The sequence below is a fragment of the Artemia sp. Qi Xiang Cuo genome, chromosome 16 (assembly GCF_049724085.1).
Source record: "Artemia sp. Qi Xiang Cuo chromosome 16, ASM4972408v1, whole genome shotgun sequence".
NCBI lineage: Eukaryota > Metazoa > Arthropoda > Branchiopoda > Anostraca > Artemiidae > Artemia > Artemia sp. Qi Xiang Cuo.
In genome coordinates, this window is record NC_142809.1 from 34,901,772 (window position 1) to 34,922,471 (window position 20,700).

General features: G+C 35.1%; 1 protein-coding gene across 6 annotated transcripts in view; it reads left to right on the forward strand.

The window, feature by feature from the left end:
- The window catches only part of Fak (protein tyrosine kinase 2 Fak), a 171,415-nt gene that overhangs the window by 143,871 nt on the left and 6,844 nt on the right, over positions 1–20,700 (forward strand). For 5 of the 6 annotated variants that reach the window (XM_089102734.1, XM_089102735.1, XM_089102730.1 and 2 more), the window contains 7 exons: positions 594–676; positions 1,639–1,766; positions 5,850–6,116; positions 8,458–8,631; positions 11,218–11,367; positions 18,295–18,394; positions 20,055–20,179. In XM_089102734.1, coding sequence (XP_088958860.1) covers positions 594–676; positions 1,639–1,766; positions 5,850–6,116; positions 8,458–8,631; positions 11,218–11,367; positions 18,295–18,394; positions 20,055–20,179 — 1,027 coding nt within the window. The remainder of the gene's footprint in view (positions 1–593; positions 677–1,638; positions 1,767–5,849; positions 6,117–8,457; positions 8,632–11,217; positions 11,368–18,294; positions 18,395–20,054; positions 20,180–20,700) is intronic. The other variant, XM_089102733.1, reaches the window with a different exon arrangement.

The following is a 20,700-nucleotide window of genomic DNA, read 5'->3' on the forward strand; positions in this document are numbered from 1 at the left end:
ATTTTTAATGTTCAAGTTGAAATTACGTAGCCGTAAGAAGTAACTATCGCGATTTTGCAACAATTAAATCAGTTTTTCTGAACCGTTTATCGCAACCTTTTTTATACTCAATTGATAGAAAAATGAGTTCTTTTGGTTGAATCTTGAATTTTGTCTAATATTTCTTTGTAAACAGAAAAGAAGATAGGTTTAAGACTAGTACATTTTGATAGAAATGATACCTTCTTGTTGAAAGCAGAGAGAAGTCCTCGAAATAAAGCAACGTTTTTATGTTTTTATAGAAGGAAGTCGACAATTTTTAAGCCCTTTCAGCACAAGCTGAAATATGTAGGCCCATGTACAGGTTAACACTTAGTTGATGATCGTACTAAACCATTTTAAATTTTCAGTTATGTGGGTTGCTGTTATATTGGAAAAAAATAAAATATGAGGGGCTTGATTCACTATAATACTGAACAAGCTGTTCAATTATGTGGAAATTAAAAAATTGACAAGGAGTATTTACGTTTGTGACAGGAACCTTGAGTATTTATTACTAAGTTGATAAGTCCAAATATTCAAGATTTATTTTAATTTGAGTTGGTAATTTCTAGAGACATTTTAGAGGAAGAAAAGCAGCAAATGATGGATGAAATGGCCAGAGAGAATAGACGAGTACAAGCTGCATCATCACTGAGTAAGTCCAATCGAATACCTCCTTGGATCACTTTGTTTCCCTCACATTCTTTATTGGTCCATCCACATATAACGTCCATCTACGTATAACGCAATAACTAATAAAAACTCTTGTTGACAAGAACATTAGCCTGATGGATCACAATAATTTATGGCAATATTAAGGACAGGGGACTCCTTATTAATCCCAAGTACCCCGGAACTTTAGATTCACATGAGCATTGGGTCTAAAAAAAATTGTAAAACACATGCCGCGATTCAGAGAAATAGGGTGGGACAGGCTCACCTACAATTTCTTCAAAGGTTACGAGCGGTTGGGCCCTTAGGTGGCAGGTAATATTTACTGGACGAAAAGCTCTTTCTAATTTCTTTTTAAAGCAGCCACACATTATTGAAAAAAAGAAGAAAAACAGAACACGAATAGTATCTGAAAAATACAATCATTTCCTTAAGACTTTACATCCACTATATTTTAAAATACGTATAATCAAGAATGGCACTAATTATCACAGATAAAACAAATGGAGATAAAAGGCACTTATCCACCCCTTATTGGCATGGATTTATGCGCGTGTAATCCTAACCACGAAGTCTTGTAGGGAATGTGTTGAATCGTTTTCACTTTTATTGTTTGCTGTTTAATCTACTTATTTTAATTGGCAAGGTATTTTTTGTCGTTGTTATTTTTCTGTCCTTTTTTTTCTTGTCATTCTCTTTGATGTTAGTGCTATTATTTAATGTAATGTTTAATCCCCACTCTCACAGGCCAAAGAGTCATCGTGAGTGTCTAAAGCTTTGTAAAATTTTCTCTGTTTATATATATATATATATATATATATATATATATATATATATATATATATATATATATATATAAATTGGTTGATTTATTGATTGTAGTTGTTGTTATGCAAAGAACTAAAGAAGTCACGTTGATTTTTATTTGAAATGAATTTCTTTCAGGTTCGCTACTGTCCGAAGATTTTGGGGGCAAAGCGCCGCCTAAGCCTTCACGGACAAAAAATCCGATTGAAAGCTCAACTTTAAGTCTCAACAAGCACACCTCAAGTTCTGGCCATACAACTTACTTGGTAACTGAAAATTTTAAGACTCGAGATAGATAAGATTTAAGACTCTAAATACTTATTTTGTGTCTATTGATATGAAAAGCTGGCATGACGTAGAAAATATAAGACTGTTCCCATTATGTATAAGTAACTTATAAGAGGCGATATAACCGGCGATAATGTCGACAAAAAATCCATCAACGCCATATATGATTTGGTGTTTCTTTGCATTTTTCAGTATAATATTAAACAACTAATTGGTAAAATTAGTGTAGTAATAAGGTTTTTTTTTCGACACTAGCTCCACTTTCCGCTTTTATAAGTTGCCTATACTCTTTGACTCTTTCCAAAAACTGTTATGCTGAAATAATTATTTCTTCGCAATGCTATATTGTTCAGATCAGTTCTTTTCAGCACTCACGCACTTCCTCAGTTGATGCTATTATAGCTGGTGATGCTTCTGAAATTCAGTTTTTGGAAGGTCCCTGAGGAACTCCTGTTTTCTATGCGAACATCTTTAACTGAGGAATAATGGAATCTCTCTTTGAAAAAAAAAAATCACTTCACAAGTTATGTTTCATTTTGATGCAACTGTAAACCATTAATAATTTTTTTGGTAATTCTTTCTTCAAAAGTTTCCAGTAGGCCTACTGCTGATCAATAGTCTTACGACTAGAACCCCAGTCAATCATTATGTTCACTAATGTCAAAGAAGACCAGCAACATTTATTTGAATTTTGAATTTAAGGTGGCGCGTTTTTATCTTGGGGAGCTTCAATACCTCCATTGTTTTGGCTGATATTTACATACAGGACTGTAGATACAATACGAGTTTTATCGCCAGTCGTTTCTGAGGAGCTAGAGGAGGCTGCAGAATTTAATTATCTTGGAAGCATAATAAATTCTGGTGGAAGCCTGGAGCGGGAAATTGCTACACGCATTGTTCATTCAAGCGATGTTTTTGTCAAACTACGAAAAGTCTGGAGTAACTTTACATACGTTCTAAAGATCAAGCCTCGACTACTAAATAGCAATGTACTCTCTGTATTAATGTGCAGATGGGAAATATGGGCATTGATAAAACAGTTTGGAAACGAATACAATGAATTGAAAACGATTGTCCTTGGCGCATCATGGGAATCCACTGGTCTGACAGAATTACGAACACCTGCGTACGTGAAAGAACTAAGCAACCATTGATAGTTCAGAAGTTCATGAGGAGATGTCGGTATTGTAGCCACATGATCTGTATGGCCGATGACAGGCTCCCACATGATGTCCGGTGCTGCCCCCCCCCCCCACGCATTAGGAGGTATGAACGGCTGAAAGTGAAACTTTGCCGATACCTACAGAAGGGTGCTGCTCTAGCAGGGGAATCTTTGGAAGTCTTACGACCGCAAGTCCTTTAGGGATCTTTGTAGAGAGGCGACTTTGTTACCCTGTGTGACATCCGGCGGGAGAAGAACCAAGTAGGTCAGTTTCTGAATAAAATACATCGAATCGAACCGTATTCCTGTAAAGTAACACACACGCTCCGCAGGTAGCTATGGTTCATATTACCAAATTTGACAATGTTTTGGTTGGAAAACCCCTTGGTTTCTTGGAAGTCCATTATTTTTATAGACCTATGTAGCCATTTCATCGTCCGGAAGCAATACCAAATGCCAGTTTTCACGAGACCCGTCACGAATACCTTTCATGAAACTTATGTACTTGGTGCCCCAAGAAATGTTAAACCCAGGAACAAGTGTGAACGTTGTTCACCTCAGCCTAGCCACGCCATTGATAATATTTTGTATTTTCTCATTCGTTCGAAAATTATTTACGTGGCTAAATAACACGTGTGTTCGATGAAGTATCATTTTTTGTCTTTTTTTCTTCCTATGTTTTTGTCTTTTTATGTTACATACTAATATTTGTTCATTGGTCAATGCAGTTTCTCTTATAATTGTGTATATACTGGGTTTCATCTTCCGTCTATGCATATATATATATATATATATATATATATATATATATATATATATATATATATATATATATATATATATATATATATATTCAATTTCGATAGTTCTAATTAGAAGTTTTGCCTGTTATTATATTCTCTTTTTGTTTTAATTATATCTCAACTTTGAAAAGAAATTTGCCTTTGTTCAGTTTTCACAGTTGCACATTTTTAGTAGAATTTAATAAGACAAATTCAGTGGTTCATAAAATGTTCCCTAGTATCAGTTATCCAAAAATATAGTATATATGAAGAAAATAAAATCATTTTTAATTCAGAATTATTTAGGCAAGTTAAGGGTATTTTGAAACATTCATCTCACGACTTTTTGATTGAAATATAACAAATTATCATTTATAAAATAGGCGAAAGTTACATGTTTTGAATAAGGTAAGAACTTCTGAGTTGAAAAGACAAATTTTCTATTCGGGTATTTTTTAAGTTAAACGAATAAATTAATCTGAAAAAGCAATTTCATTGATCCAACAGTCGTAATTTGCTCTGTTTTGTATCTGATGAATATATCATTTTTAAATCAAGTGATACACAGTGTTGAATATCCTAGACGTTTTAAAATTAATTAACTTCTTCAATGGATTCTGCGAATTAGAGCCTGACAAAATGTTTAAATTTTCTTGATTTTCTGTTTTTCGTACATGTAATGGAGTTGCTTCACATTTTCTCTCTTCTTATTTTCTCAGTTTATTTCCTCATTTTGTCTGTGTTCAATATTTTCTTGTACTGTTACAAACTCAGCAATTCAATATTTATAACTATTTTCACGGTAAATACTGGTGTTTAATGTTTCAAATTTCACCATGAATTCTCAGGGCTTGTGCAGAAATATTTCAACATTTTTAATTGAGAAAATATCAGTGATATTATAAGACTGGTGGTTTTTTTAACAAAATTGCTTCAAAAGCTTACTGGTGTCGCTTACCTTGACCGAATAACAAACGAACGGCCACTGTCCGCTTTGAACTACCATCATACAGAACATCCAACTCCAATAGCTTTGATGGTTATGACACACTCAGCGAATGTCCCCAGCCCAACTTATAAAAATAGCCTTTGAAAGAAGAATTAATGCCTCTCACCCAAGGGGACGACCTTCCAAGCACTGACGAGGAAAATTCTCTGACCACCCCTTCCCAGTACTGCCGAGAACTGCGACAAGCGGAGACTTATGCCGAAAATACTGTCATGATGCCTTTAGAAGAGAAGCTCCGAGTCGACAAACCCGGCTGGATGAGAGTTAGAGTAAGCAAGTAACATATGACGACAAAAAAGAATGGGAAAAGGCTCGGTTTTTCTGCGGCTTTGTTGCTGGAAGCGATTTTATCGGCGAAGTTACCTAGATATCTTCGGTTTTGGTGATGAATGTATCCCGGGCACTTCTGTGGGAATTTATCGAAGAGGAGAACAAAATAAGTGAATCATGCCAAAAATATAGGAGGAATTTTTGTATTGGGAGAGGGGTAGGGTGTACGAAACCCTTACCTTGTGGTACATGCCCGATCTCATGAATTGGTGGTGCTGATGTACACAAAACAACTTATAAACTATGAACTTTAGTATGTAATGTTGGGTAAGGGCACGGTGATAGTTTGCCTTTGAAGTTTTGAGTTCTTGTATTGCTGGGATTCTTTTTAGTAAAATTAACTCTCTTTTTGGGAAATCTAACGACTTCTCTAGGTTCGTTATTTATTTCTTTTCTTTTCACGGTTAATTTGCTTCAAACCCTGTTAAATCCCTGTCTTACAAACTGCCTTTATGGTTTAGACATAAATAAAGTTCCGTACCAACTGCATGCACATTGAGTTCATTAAAGTCATTGGCAGTACTGTGCTGCCGTGTAAAATTTCCTCCATAGATTAATCGTAGTTGATATCGCTAGAAACCTTCAAGAAGCAAATAATTGTGCGACGAACTATTGATTACATTAGTGACCTGCCTCAGTTAAAGGGTTGTCATTTCTGTAGTAGCCACTCGTTTCACAAACCTTATTTACTAATTAGACAGGGAATTTGAATAATAACCGTAAAATGTAATTTTAATTGTTTCGAGATTTTTTATTCAAATTCTTTGTCCAATTTCAGGTTGCTCCTTCGCCCGACATACTGGAGCAACTAATGCGAGAACAAGAAGAGAGGGGACTAGCCCCGGAATATAACACTCCTGCCACTGCCCTTAACACGTATACTGTTGATTACGCTTCTTACGGGTCGCGCTCTAACTCTCCGCAAAGCTCCCTCCTTCGTTCTCCTAAGAGAAGACTAAAAGAGCAACTAAGGCTTCACCCCATATTTGGATCTGAATTGTCTCAGTATCGTGGAGTTAGTCTTCCACAAACACCGACGTTTAAAGTAAATGTTAATTTTAAGCATGCACTGTTTTGCACATTTGAAATATGTAGACAAACACGTTCAATGAATTTGTGGCACAGTATTTTTTTTTTATATCTGTAGGTGCATGCAATTCCTGGTGATGGATGCCATTTGAGCCTTTTCGCTTTAAAGTTTAATTTTAATGTTGATCAGTTCTTCATCAGTGGCAATTCAAAAGGCATTATGTTATACGAGATAAATTTTATAAGAAAGTAGAAAAATTTAGTAACTTGTTTCAAGGTTCTTTGTTTTGCTTTTTACTGTTGTTGACGACGACCAGTTGTTCCTATATAATTCTTTTTGGGGGAAGGGGAGATTAGATCTCAAAAGTATGGTGAAAATTTTCTTAGAGTAACAAATTCCATTCCCAACTACTTCTTCAAACCAGAAAAAGAAGTAAAATGATTGTGGGAAGGAAAAAGTTTTGAGTATTTTGAAAACAAACGTTCTGAGGGATGGACTATAAATCTCAGGTTGACAAAACGGGCATATGAAGCCTTTTGTATTGCTGCAGCCGACTCGCACGATCGTAGTTCTGAAATGCTAAAAAATTGACATGTAATTATAACCTCTCTCTCTCTCTCTCTCTCTCTCTCTCTCTCTCTCTCTCTCTCTCTCTCTCTCTCTCTCTCTCTCTCTCTCTCTCTCTCTCTCTCTCTCTCTCTCTCTCTCTCTCTCTCTCTCTCTCTCTCTCTCTCTCTCTCTCTCTCTCTCTCTCTCTCTCTCTCTCTCTCTCTCTCTCTCTCTCTCTCTCTCTCTCTCTCTCTCTCTCTCTCTCTCTCTCTCTCTCTCTCTCTCTCTCTTTCTCTCTCTCTCTCTTCTCTCTCTCCCTCTCTCTCTGCCTCTCTCTCTCTCTCTCTCTCTCTCTCTCTCTCTCTCTCTCTCTCTCTCTCTCTCTCTCTCTCTCTCTCTCTCTCTCTCTCTCTCTCTCACTCTCTCTCTCAATCTCTCTCTGTGTCTCTCTGTCTCTCTGTCTCTCTCTCTCTCTCTCTCTCTCTCTCTCTCTCTCTCTCTCTCTCTCTCTCTCTCTCCCTCTCTCTCTCCCTCTCTCTCTCTCTCTCTCTCTCTCTCTCTCTCTCTCTCTCTCTCTCTCTCTCTCTCTCTGTGTGTCTCTGTCTCTCTCTGTCTCTCTCTCTCTCTCTGTGTCTCTCTCTCTCTCTCTGTTTCTCTCTCTCTCTCTCTCTCTCTCTCTCTCTCTCTCTCTCTCTCTGTCTCTCTCTCTCTCTCTCTCTCTCTCTCTCTCTCTCTCTCTCTCTCTCTCTCTCTCTCTCTCTCTCTCTCTCTCTCTCTCTCTCTCTCTCTCTCTCTCTCTCTCTCTCTCTCTCTCTCTCTCTCTCTCTCTCTCTCTCTCTCTCTCTCTCTCTCTCTCTCTCTCTCTCTCTCTCTCTCTCTCTCTCTCTCTCTCTCTCTCTCTCTCTCTCTCTCTCTCTCTCTCTCTCTCTCTCTCTCTCTCTCTCTCTCTCTCTCTCTCTCTCTCTCTCTCTCTCTCTCTCTCTCTCTCTCTCTCTCTCTCTCTCTCTCTCTCTCTCTCTCTCTCTCTCTCTCTCTCTCTCTCTCTCTCTCTCTCTCTCTCTCTCTCTCTCTCTCTCTCTCTCTCTCTCTCTCTCTCTCTCTCTCTCTCTCTCTCTCTCTCTCTCTCTCTCTCTCTCTCTCTCTCTCTCTCTCTCTCTCTCTCTCTCTCTCTCTCTCTCTCTCTATCTCTCTCTCTCTATTTCTCTCTCAAGTCTTGTTGTTGCTTCTGGCTCTCTTTTTGCAATTTTTGTGACACGTTTGCAAAGCATAAAATGTATGAAATCATTTTTTTTTTTTTAATATAGCATTGAAAATGACTCGTGCACATTCGACTGAATGTTCATCTCGTGTTCTTTTATTTTACACCATTTTCTCTTGATGGTCTACGCAGACCCCTGCCTCTGATAAACGCGTGGTGATAATAATATACTATATTCACACATTTATGCGAACCACTCTGAATTTTCTGTTTTTAAGCTGTTAAGGTCAAAATAATTTTTAATTTTTGCATAATTTCTTATAATCGCTAAAAATAATGATTAATGCAGAAAAATCTTTTAAGTCATAATGCGATTCGACTTAGTCTATTGTGAATGTTCTCCATACCATAAAAGCATAAAAGGCTGAACGTTTTTCTGCCCAATGGTTGTTGCGTTAAACTGAACGAAAGTTCTGTGTTAATTTTGAATTGTCCTCGTTGTTTTATGGGCGTAAAAAAAATCTCATTTTTCGTTTAGACGGTAAAATTAGCCTCTGTGTAGTTTAGACTATGCCTTGAATAGCTCTAAGTCTTAGTTATTTCATTTAGGAAGCTTCAGAGGTTCACATGCGTCGTAGTTTGGTCCTAAGTCCAGTTGGGTCAGCTGGAGACGAGGAGAGATCAGTAGAAAGCGAGAGACACTCCCTGGAAGTAAGACTGATGGAGCAACAGGCACAAGCTGAAAAGGACAGGCAATGGCTACAAGAAGAGGAATCAAGTCTCGTAAGTGTTCACTGGGGTAGACAAAGACTTTGAGATACATTTATTTCCGGTATATTCAAGGCTGTGGTAAATGAAAGGCTCATCTGGTATCCTTTTAGTATGTTCAAGAAACGCAGCACGAGAAGATTATTCGTGGCTTAACTTCAGGAATTTCATTGATAATGTAGGGTCGTTTGGAGGAGGCAGATGGCTTGATTTTGCAGCTTCCTGGTTTTAAAGATCCTATTTTAAGATAGGATCTTAAATTCTATTATATAAGATAGGATCTATCATTCAAACAAAAATAGAATCAAAAGTCTGTGAAATCGCCTCTGGAGAACTATTGAAATCCAAGGTTATATTCTTATTCCAGATGTGCTACTTACTTTCGATAAAACAAAAAACATTAGCTATTTTTTTCCGAGAAATCTGAGTAATTTGCAAATATTTAATATTAAAGAAAGAATCAAGTCTCGAGTTTACGATAGTGTTTACCTAAACTTAAAGATACTCTGATTTCACGTTATTGTGGCAAATAAGCAATTATAGAAATAATACAAAATTTGTTTATAGTTAGATAGAGACAGAATTAGAAGTCTGGGGAGAAGAAAAAAGATAATATAGATAGGTATTGGGACATTTTTTTACCGTTGTTTTCTAAAATGCTAGATCTTGAAATGTGTTCCACGGTCAAACCTGGGTAAAAAACTGATCATTTATGAGTATGTATTTGTTCTTATATGTTTGATTCTTATAATATTTTTTTTTTTATAACGATTTCTCTTTCTATGGCTGGAGCTAACTTCAATTTAAGTAAAAAAAATGCTAAAGGTATGTATACGTATACAGTTGGAGTTTGGAATGTTTTTTTTTTCATAAATGGTCCGATCCAATCGAATTCAAAAATTTTTATTTTCGTTAATTGTGAGGTTCAGGTTCTCATTGAGAATCCTTTGATTGGATCATAGTTTGGATTCTGGAATTTATAATCAAATTTTAGAAAACGTTATAATGTTGGAAAGCGTGCAAAACTGAGGACTTAATTGGACTGTGAAGATAAACTCATTGACGCCAAATAGAGTGAGAAAAACACTTTTTGAAGGAAATAAATAAGAAAATCCATTGAAAGTTTTATAGGTTTAAATAATCTATTTGAAATTGATAAATATATTTCTTAAAATATATTTTAATATATTTGATTTTAAATATATTTTAAATATATAATATATATATATATATATATATATATATATATATATATATATATATATATATATATATATATATATATATATATATATATATATATATATACATATATAATATATATATTAAAGATAAATATATTTTTTTTTTTTTCAATTTGGGGTATTTTGTCGTTGTGATGCCTTGCATTAGCAAATGACATGTTTAAATGTTTTATTATATTCTGTTAAAAAATAAAACAAAATGAACTTCTCTACTTCTAACATTTCACTGCAACATCAAGTCCCCAGAGGCTAACATAACTAGATGCTCTTCCTTCACTCCAATCTTTTCAAACCTTCCCTTTTTACCCGCTCCCAAGAAGTTCTATTCTCTTTGATCCTTTCTGATGACCTCTCCCTACCCCATTTGAGAACAATCTGTTTTTATCTAGTCCCAGATGGTTGACCAAACAGCACAATATTTGGCTACTAGTTATCCTTCATCCGTAAAACACAGCCTAGCCTCCTTTACGTCTTCCATTGTACTTCTAGAAAGTGGTTACTGCTTGATATGCAATAAGTCAAAGGAGCACCTTAAACTGTCCTTGGACATTTCTTCTGTAAAACATTTAACAAATCATTTTCAGCCTTTCGTAGTGCCCAAGTTTCACAGCCACACATGACCACTGTCATTATCGTGACTTCAAACATTCTAATAATTGCTTCGTAAACTTATCTTCTTTTTCTTCCTTACTGTTTTCCACTGCGAAATATTACCCTTCAACTTGGCATTCTAATTTTTACATCTTCCCTGCATCCGCCATCGCTACTAATACCATCACTACTAACACCATCACTACTACCTTGGTTGTGAAGCTACCCATTTGATCGTTTTTATCGTTACCTAATATTGCCTCTCCACCCTCAGTTATTCTTATTCGAAACAACTTAATCTTCTTACCCTATTTTTCTACACTGAACCCTCAAAACATTCGGAGCTCATTCATTTTGCTATTACTTTGTTTGAAAATGCTGCCCAAGTCTCATTTTGACAGAGGGTTGGATTGGCAAACATTGGATTGCAAACGGGAATACGTGTTGTAGAACCATCCTGTTTTATTGTATGTCTGAAGATTAGGATTACCAGTAAAAAAAAATATATATATTCAATTTTTGGTTTATTATAAATTTGAAGGAAAAACATTTGGGATGAAATTTAGTAAAAAGGGACAATTAGTGAATTTTTATAACCCCAATATTCAAAAACAACACGTAAGAAATGACTACACGTAAGAAATTGACTGTGACAATGCCAAAAATAAGACTCTTGGTCTTGTTTTTGATGCCGTGATTAGGAACTTGGTTAATTCTCTCGAACTATTCCTAAGTTTGATAATTAGTATTTTATTTACATTTTTAGCATCGAAGACTGTCAATGACAATGAGCCTATCCGACAGATCAGACACGGAAGTAGATAGTATCAAAACTGGATCTCCGATTGACAGTTTTTCTGGAGATCGACCGCGTAGTTCATCCTCTAACAGTGAAGACAAAACTGTGATAGTTAAGGTACTTCTTAAACGTTGTGGTATGCTTTCTAATTAATGAGCTTAATGCTCAATTTATTTCTCCGCTGTACGATGCATAGCTCAGCTATACTCAGTTACGATGTAACCTTTATTGTTTACCTTTCGAGAAAAAAAAAATCCAAAGGTACATCAGCGACATAGTTGGATAAGGTACATAATTTTGAGAAGAAGGAATTAGGATTTATTTGTTGGGGTGTCTTTTGCGACGGAAAATAAATTTTATGGATCTTCATGCTATCTTCCAAAGGATTTTTTCGACCAGTCTAGGAGGGGTGGGGATTCTAACATCGACCGCTTAATATTTCTTCATCGAAAACGTTCTGTGGGGCTAGCAGTCTTACTTTTCTTTTGGAGCCAAGTTCCAACCTAAGAATCAGAGTTTAGATTCTCGCAATTTTCCTTACCTTTTATGAATCTACGTGATAATTTTCTCAGGAAGGGGGGAGGGGCAAAATTCACAAACAAAATTGATGATTTATGTGAAATTAATATCAAGTTGCTAGAGGATTTTTGAATGAGGGGTATATCCGAGAGCTTCCAGTGAACATATCTACATTTAGATATTTACGTTCTACAGTCTAAATATTCCCTTTAAGCTTTATGCTCCCTTTTTAATATGTGATTTTCCGACAAGCTTACAACTGTGCGATGTTACAGTTTCCAAACCTCCAACCCCCTGGATACGACCTTGCCCATTTCCAGATGGCAATAAATAGCTCATTAAACACACGCATGATAAGGTAACAAGTATGAATTTGCCTGACAGAACTATTACAGAGATTGTCATTCATGTATGTAGTGGCGTAAGACAAGGTGCCCTTACATCTGGAACTGCGTTTTGTATTTTGGACGCACAATCTCAAGTGGTTCTGTCTTGTATTTAAGAAGACATAGAGTTATCTCCAATTGCGCATGCGGATGATGTCTTCAACCCCAGCCGCAGAGCACTGGTATTTGAGAAACCTTTTGTCATTTTGTGTCGAAAGCACTCAAAGATAAATCCTAAGTTTAATTTATTTAGTTAATTAATTAACTAAATGAAATTAAATAAAATTAAATTAATTAAATTAAATTAATTAAAAATAAATTTAAAAAATGAAAATGAAACGTCGCCCTATTCCTATGGTACAAGATGATTTTATCATTGGATTTGTTAGTTTCACGTCTATCCCCTTGCCGAGCTTGAATACTAATATTGCTTACACTGTTGCTTAGAGAATGGTCCAAACAGTATTAAAAATTGGAAAGTTCTTTTTTTTTCTCATTTTTCACTGGTTTTCAATCTAAAAAGAACGCAATAATAAATTCTGGAATAATAACTTCAGTCACTAGATTTGTCTTTGAAAGTTCAAAATTGGGTTCATCCAAAGTCTTGCCTTGTAAATTTCTTCCTGTTCATTGCCTAAATGTAAGTTGAATTTCTAATAAAGGGGGCAAAATCTTCTTCTAATTGCAAAAGGAATGTTTTTGAATTTTTAAGCATTTTATTTATTTGATTTGTTGTTTTTGAATTTATTTTTGTTTTTTGTTCTGTATAAAAATGTTAGTTTTGATTTTAATAGACTGTTAAGACTGTGAAAATTTTCAAGACTGTGAAAATTTAAACGACTGTTGGATACTGTTAATTCAAGACACCGCTATAAAGTAATGCAGTGCATAGCGTGGTTTTCATTGCGAATATGATATTTAAACTGTTGTTTTTTGATGTTTAGGGGGGGGGGGGTGTTGTTTTCTGCTGATGACGAGCACTGTGTTCGAAATATCCAGACTTTTGTATCTCTGAACAGTATAAAGTTGGTCACCAGGTACTACACAATTATAGAGTTTAGTTTCCTGTAGGACCTTTGCTACGAAAGAAATAGTACTTCTAGGACGATAGTTAGTTTCCTGGGTCTGCAGTGAATTTCTGTGGACAGGACTAAAAGGGCATTTCACTAGTCACCTGATTTTGTGTGTGTGTGTGTTACATCGAACTAAGCATAAAAGATACAATTTGTTTCAACTGGTAAATTGGGTACGTTTTGTACTTTCTTTCTTTTTTTTTTTACTTGCTTATAACCTGTTCATTAATCTAGCCTTACTATTTTATGATCCAAAAAGAGTTTAAAAGGAAAATAATCTGTCAAAATCATCGATTTGACAAGTAAAGAACTTACATTTTTAATTTGAATTCGAATTCTGATCTTTAGAATTAAATTTGATATAGGCTAAATATCTTTTGGATTTTTGTACTTACGTAGGTTTTATTATTTTCTGTTACAATTATGTTTAAAACCCCCAGTTTGGCTTCATGTCAGCTTATGAAAGTTGCGATTCAACTAAAAGTAGAAACTGAAAGATAGAACTATGGGAGCAAATATGTCAGTGAATAGATTGAATAAACGCTGCGCTCTCGTATGTTGCAGGGGTAAAAGTATAATTTCTTAGATATTGTTCGCAGAAGCTATGAAAGTCGTCGTAAAAGATAAAACTTACAATTGAAACAAGTAAAAAAAAAACGTTAAGGTTATTTTTGGGGGAGCATGGGCGCAATTTTTTGGGCGCAGACGACTAAAAATTCTGTAGAATTGTATAAATAGATTTAAAAAAGATGAAACGCCTGTTATTGTGGCTCTTTGGTTGTAGATTATGTGGCTCTAGATTCACCTGAGCTGCAATCTCGGCTCATTTAAAAGTCTGTCAAGTAAGTAATAACAATGGTTGGCCTGTATATATCCTGCTTATAATTGTAGTGTTATTACAACCATAGTGTTTCTGGCAACCATAAACACAATGCGTTTTGATTTAGTTTAAAGCAACATTTAGTTTTAAAGCATAATGGGCCAATTGTATAATTGTAGGGGGTTGACATGGCCAATATCCCTAAAGACATAGTTGCTGGGCTGTTCTGCTATGCTGAACCAAATGGCTGTCTCAAAATTTTGACTGGATGCACTTTGAAAATTAACGGGCTTGAGAGAAGGGCTGCTTGCCCTCCAATCTGTTTTTACGCGTAAAAAGGTCACTAGAATTTTTAATTTTGAACCGAATTAGCTCCTTTAAAAATTTCAATAATATTTCTAGCTATTATAGAGTTGAGCTGCCTATGATATTGCTTATATGCCATTTTGAAAACCTGCATGCATACAGTTTTTTTCGTTTAACTGAAACTCCTCCTAAATGTTCCCTAAAATCTTCTCCTTAATACCCTTAGCGTCATTAGTTTTAAAGTATTAAAAGTTTTAAAGTATTAAAAGTATTATCGTCATTAGTACTAAAGTATTACCCTTAACGTCATTGGTTTAAAATCATTAGTAGTGGTAGTATTAGAAGTATACGCATAGTGGCTTCTGGCTAGTTCAAAATCCAACACTTACCCTTAAAGGTATAACTTAGTAATATAAGTGGTTCGATATTGCTTTGTCATCTTTTTGAAAGTCCACATGCTCATAGTTTGTTTTGATTAAGTTCAACATCCGCATAAATATTCCTTAAAAAAGTTATCCTAATGGCCTTACTTTGCGTAGCAGTAATAATTGTAAAAGCCTTATTGGAAGGAAGCACAAAGCACCACTGGTTTCTTCATCAACCCCTCCAACACGCGCTTAAAGTTTCACTTTAATAACATCAACCGTTCTTGAAGCATTTCTGGTGCGTCCGCTTGACAACCTGTGTAGACATAGTGAGTTTCGAATTAGTTCCATACAGTTTCTATATATGCCAAATTTTTTCGCCTTAATATCCTTAGTTTTAAAAGCAGCAGTAGTAGTAGAAGCAGTAGAATTAATTGTAGTAGCCTAAGCTTTAGTGATAGTAGTAGTAATAGAAATAGTAATTATAGTAAGAGTATAAGTAGTATGAGTAGTAACAGTAGCATTGGGATACAAATATTTTCTTTTAGTTAGTTCAACATCCCTCACAATAAGCCCTGCTAGTTTTAACTTCACACATCAGACTGTTCCTGAGATATTGTTGTTACGACCGTTTGACAAACTGCATACAGATGGCATGTTGTGACTCGGTTCAGTCCCCCCCCCCCTCAAAATTTCATACCCTTAGGCATAGTTATAACAGTAGTAACAGTAGTAGTTTTAATATTGCTTGTAATAGTATCTAATAGCGGTACTACTACTAACAGCAGTAGTATAAACATGTTGCCTTTTGGTCAGTAGTATATCCCCCTAATCAAGTCTTGGAAGTTTCAACTTAATCCAAATAGCTATTGCTATAAAATTGCTGATATGTCCTTTTTATAACCCATATCTTCGTGAAATTTTCATCTCAATGCTGTTAACCTTACAAGTAGTTGCAATGAAAGTTGTAGTAGCTGTAGTAGTAAATGTATCAGTAACAGTTGTATTAGCAGTAGTGGGCACATATTGCCTTTTGGGGAGATGATCTTCTTCTTTAAGTATTCTATGAAAGTTCCAACTTAACGCCCAAATCAATTCTTGAGATACGTTATTTTGACAATTTGCATGCACATAGCGTCTTTTAATTTAGTGCATTTTCCCCCTCAATATTATAAATGGAGTAGTTTGGTAGTAGTAGTGGTGGTAGTTGTAGTAGCATTGGTAGCATGCAAATATTACCTTTTTGATCACCTCCCTTATCATTTCCTGAATTTTCCAAATTAATTTATTAGTTATTCCTATGTTACACCCTTTAGACAATCCGTATACACATGACGTGTTTTGATTTAGTTCAACACTCCCCACAACATTTTCTGAAAGGCTCACCTGAAAGCCCTTCGTCTTCTTGGAAAATAAAGTTCAAACATGCATACCTTTCTCAATAGCTTATATTGTGTGTAAACAATGAACGAATTGCGTAACTTACAGCCCTTTTCCTGGGAACTGTGTGGAGGGGGAGGGGTTGACATCCCCAAAGACATAATTACTGGATCTTTCAACAATGCTGAAAAAAATAGCTCTCTTATAATTTCGATCGGATATTTTTTTTCTTTGGGGGGGGGGCTGATTGCCCTCAGCTCATTTTTAACTCTTGAAAAGGGCACTAAGACTTTCGACTTCCAATTAAATGAGCTCCATCCGATCCAAAGCTGATACGACCACCCATTCCATAAAAACCTTATATGCCCCAGGGTTTAGCTTACAACCCTTTACCTGAGTGCTGCAAGGGTGGGGGGGGGGGGGATTGTCATCATCAAAGGCATAATTTCTGGACCGTTCAACTACGTTGAACAAAATGGCTATCTCAAAATTTTGATTGGATGTGTTTGGAGAAATGGTGGACGTGGGAGGGGTTAGTTGTTCTCCAATCACTTTCGACTATTGAAAAGGGCACTAGCCCTTTCTTCAATTTCCAATCGAATGAGCTCTTTTCGAAGTTTCTACAACAACTCCTTCGATACGAAGAGCCCTGGTCTAAGACAAACAAACCAAAAAAAAAAAAAAAAAAAAAAAAAAAAAAAAAAAAAATCATTGTGCCCACTTCGCTCTTTACTTAGGCAGCGCTCTATCGCTGCCTATGATTGTTGAATATGTATGCACCATTCTTTTTTCTCCTTCTTTTTATATATATTGTGAGGCACAGACGCTGCATCCTCGGGACATAATTAAAGGTATTTATGAATCATTTAGGGTCAAGTTCTATGTTGTTATATTAACATCTGCAAGTAATTCATCGCAAGAAAAAAAAATATAAAGAAATAAACAAACGCTTTATCTGGCTTAATGTTGGAAATAAGTTAGAAAAAGAGGAAGTTTTCTCTAGTGGATCTTTTTCAACTGGCTCCATTTACAGAATCATATTTGCTTCTTTGGATGTAAATAAGAGCAGCCATTATTGGACTGAAAGTGTACCAGTACGTCTATCAACGTTTTCCGCTTTTTCTACTATGAAAGCTGTATTGGCCATCATGAATGCTGAAGATGTCTTTAGAACCGATGTTTGAAATAATTTACAACTAATTGACAGTAGAAACCAAAAATGTAAAACCATTGAAGGGTCTACTCACCTGCAGTTGGAACAAATAAACTATAGATTTATAGCAACACTTTGAGATTAAAAACTACCCGAAGCAGTATTTTGTATTGTTCATCAGAACTAATGCCATATTATTATGTCTTTAACTGTAAATGCTCTTGTATAAGTCCTGGAACGAAATGATTTATAAGAAGAAGTTTAAAAGGTTAAACTAGGACAGAAGTCTAAAACGAAACGTATTATTAAGCATTATGGAATATGATTTTTTTTTTCTAGGAATATGCGTGACTCATTCAGGGATATAACTTATCTAAGGGTTGTAGCTTGAATACACTTGTGGTGTAGAAATGGTATGTTGCTAATAGAGGAGGAAAAAAAAAAAACTAGATCTCTGCTCCCCATCCTCCTATCATCGTCTTTTTGGGTACGGATTTCCAAAAGAATGCCTAGAACAGTTATTCTTACCTCTAATAAGGCTGAGATTCGATGACACTTTACGCTGGATGATTTTATGACGGAAAAATTTTGGTGTGCCTTTCCATTACCTACCCCACAAAGGCCGATTCAAAGTAAGGCGAAAGTAGGATACTACCTCTTGCTTCTCACAAAGTTGGGTAGAGATTTTATCTTTTTGGGTAGATGTTCTAGTGACACAATTAATTAGAAAATATCTACGAGATACAGAATTTCGATCCCAGTGCTCGAAGAAAGGATCGTATGCTCTAAGAGAGTCCAGCTTCAAGCTAATCCTTCTCTGTGCTATTTAGTAGGCTTAAAAATAATGTATTTTTATATTTTCTGAAAAATTACTGAATATTCTTAAAATTTCCTTAACTGTTTAAAGTCTTTGTAATAAAAAAAAAGGGATAGCAGTAGTGTTGCTCCAAGACTCCCTTAAAAAAAAACAGCGAAAATAGAAAGTATGCTTCTCATTATTGGCATTTAACTGAATTTTAGAGTCTAGTTATATATCTTTTAGAAAGTCGAGCCAACACCAACAGCAAAGCTTGACAGAACAGGGGACAAAGTTTATGATGCCACTGTAGCTGTAGTTAAGTCCATCACTGTTCTGTCTCAGGGTAAGTCCTTTTGCCTTATTCTGTTTTATGAATTTTTTACTTTCTCACTCCTCTTTGCTTTCATGTTTTATTGTTTTTACTTTGTGTATCCCAATCCTTGTTATAGGAACCTTTGATTCTTTGCGTTGTACATTTTTAGATTAGCTTAAATGTTGTGTTCCAGTTTCTTTTCTTTTTTTTTTAATAAAAGAGGGGCGGTATTTCCTTCTGTCTGTTCGATTTACCGACCCTGTACTGTGCACGTTTTCTGATGTTTTCTTTACATAAGGTAAACTTGCTTTATAAAATGTCCTTTTATGAAGAAAATATTCAATACTCTTTTATATCTCCTGCAAATTAGCTTTTTATTGAGGAATTGCATTTTCGATAAATTTACTATTTTTGCTAGGTTAAACTTTTGAAAGTTATTCTGAATTTAAAACTTGATAAGAAATGTTTTCCTTGGTGAGAGGGGTGTCTTTACTCTTGTTTTATGTCTTATTTTTAGGGCATCTCGTATGACAAGATGCTCAGATATTTTCGCTAATACGATGTGGATTTGATAATATGCCACAGATTCTAAAAATTTAATCTAAAACTCTTCATAGATTCTATTTTGATATATATATATATATATATATATATATATATATATATATATATATATATATATATATATATATATATATATATATATATATATATATATATATATATATATATATATATATAATCCGTAACAGATTCACTTTCTATACTTGGTGTTAAGTTGTTTGTCATTAAAGGCTTGTACTCTCTCTCTCTCTCTCTCTCTCTCTCTCTCTCTCTCTCTCTCTCTCTCTCTCTCTCTCTCTCTCTCTCTCTCTCTCTCTCTCTCTCTCTCTCTCTCTCTCTCTCTCTCTCTCTTTTTCTCTCTCAATAATGTCATAGTGGAGTAAAGGGGCACAAGTACACAGCTATTAATTTACTTGAGAGCGAAAAAATTATTTCGGCGTTTTTTCTTTTTTTCGAGGTCGTAAAGCTAAAGGCCAAATTTGCTGAAAAATTATTGGCATCTATGTTAGTAAGTTCGACGGCACTAGACCCTTTAAGTCCAAACCGCCGGTGCTGATATCCGTTTCATGGCTCTTCAGCCAGGTGCAATGGGGGTTAGGGCATCTATGGCTCGCATCTCTGTGTATGTGTGATTAATTTAGAGGTTTTAGTGAAATTGAATCGCTCAGGGTAATAAAAAAAATCGGTTACTGATATATAACGATAACAACATTCTAACTGCAATTAGGCTTTGTATAAGGAGATGAGGTATCGGTATGTGTAGGAAGCCTATTAACTCGGTTATTACCAAGGGTGAACTTTACTCTTGGCTTCATCTGACAGTGATATATATATGCATAAGGCCCTTGATCTTGTTTACTTATAAATTTGTCATCAGTAAAAAGTGATAATAAACACGAAGAAAGAAATAGTTAAACATATAATGTGTAATTCTATTATATCAGAGAATGAGATATATCATCATCAAACGTATGCTAGTATGCCCAGTATTTTTGTTTTTGAAAACTGTTTTTAAAATACAGTTTATTCTTCATCTATGATTATGAACTATGTTGATCCAAGATTTTTTTTTTTTGTCAACACAATTTTCTTTTTCCTTATTGAATGTTAATTTTCATTCTTTTAGGAGTTCAAGGAAGTTTGGTAAATGACTATGTTAGTCTTGTCAAACAAGTTGGAATATCTTTGAAAATTCTTCTATCAAGTGTAGACAAGTTGGTTCCTGTTCTTCCGCCGAGTACACATAAAGAGGTATTTATATTTTGATTTTATTTTTTAGATTTTCCTTAAATATCATCTGAAACAAAAAAAAAGCCACCCTTCTGAATGTCATGTCATGATATGGAGGAGGAAGGGCAAATAAATCCAAAAAACAACAAAGAAAACTTTCTTTCCTCCTCAGAAGAAGTTTTAAAAAGAAAATGACAATAACAGCGTTTTCTGTGCTACCAGCTGTTCTCTTTAAATGCACTAAACAATATGGAGAGACAAATGAAAACTAATTGATGAATCCGCGGTAACAATTGTTTCATTCAACATTCAACACGCGGAAAATTGTTGAATCCGCGCTACGTTTTCTCCTTAAATGCACTAAACAATATGAAGAGACAAAGGAAAACTACTTGATGACTATTCAACAATTTTAAACTAATCAAACTAATACTCCAACATACTATTAGAAATCAACTCATCTTTTCAAGGTCTTGGGAAATTCCATGTTTTGCCCCTTTACAAACCAGAGAAGGACATGGTCTATACATAACCGAAATATT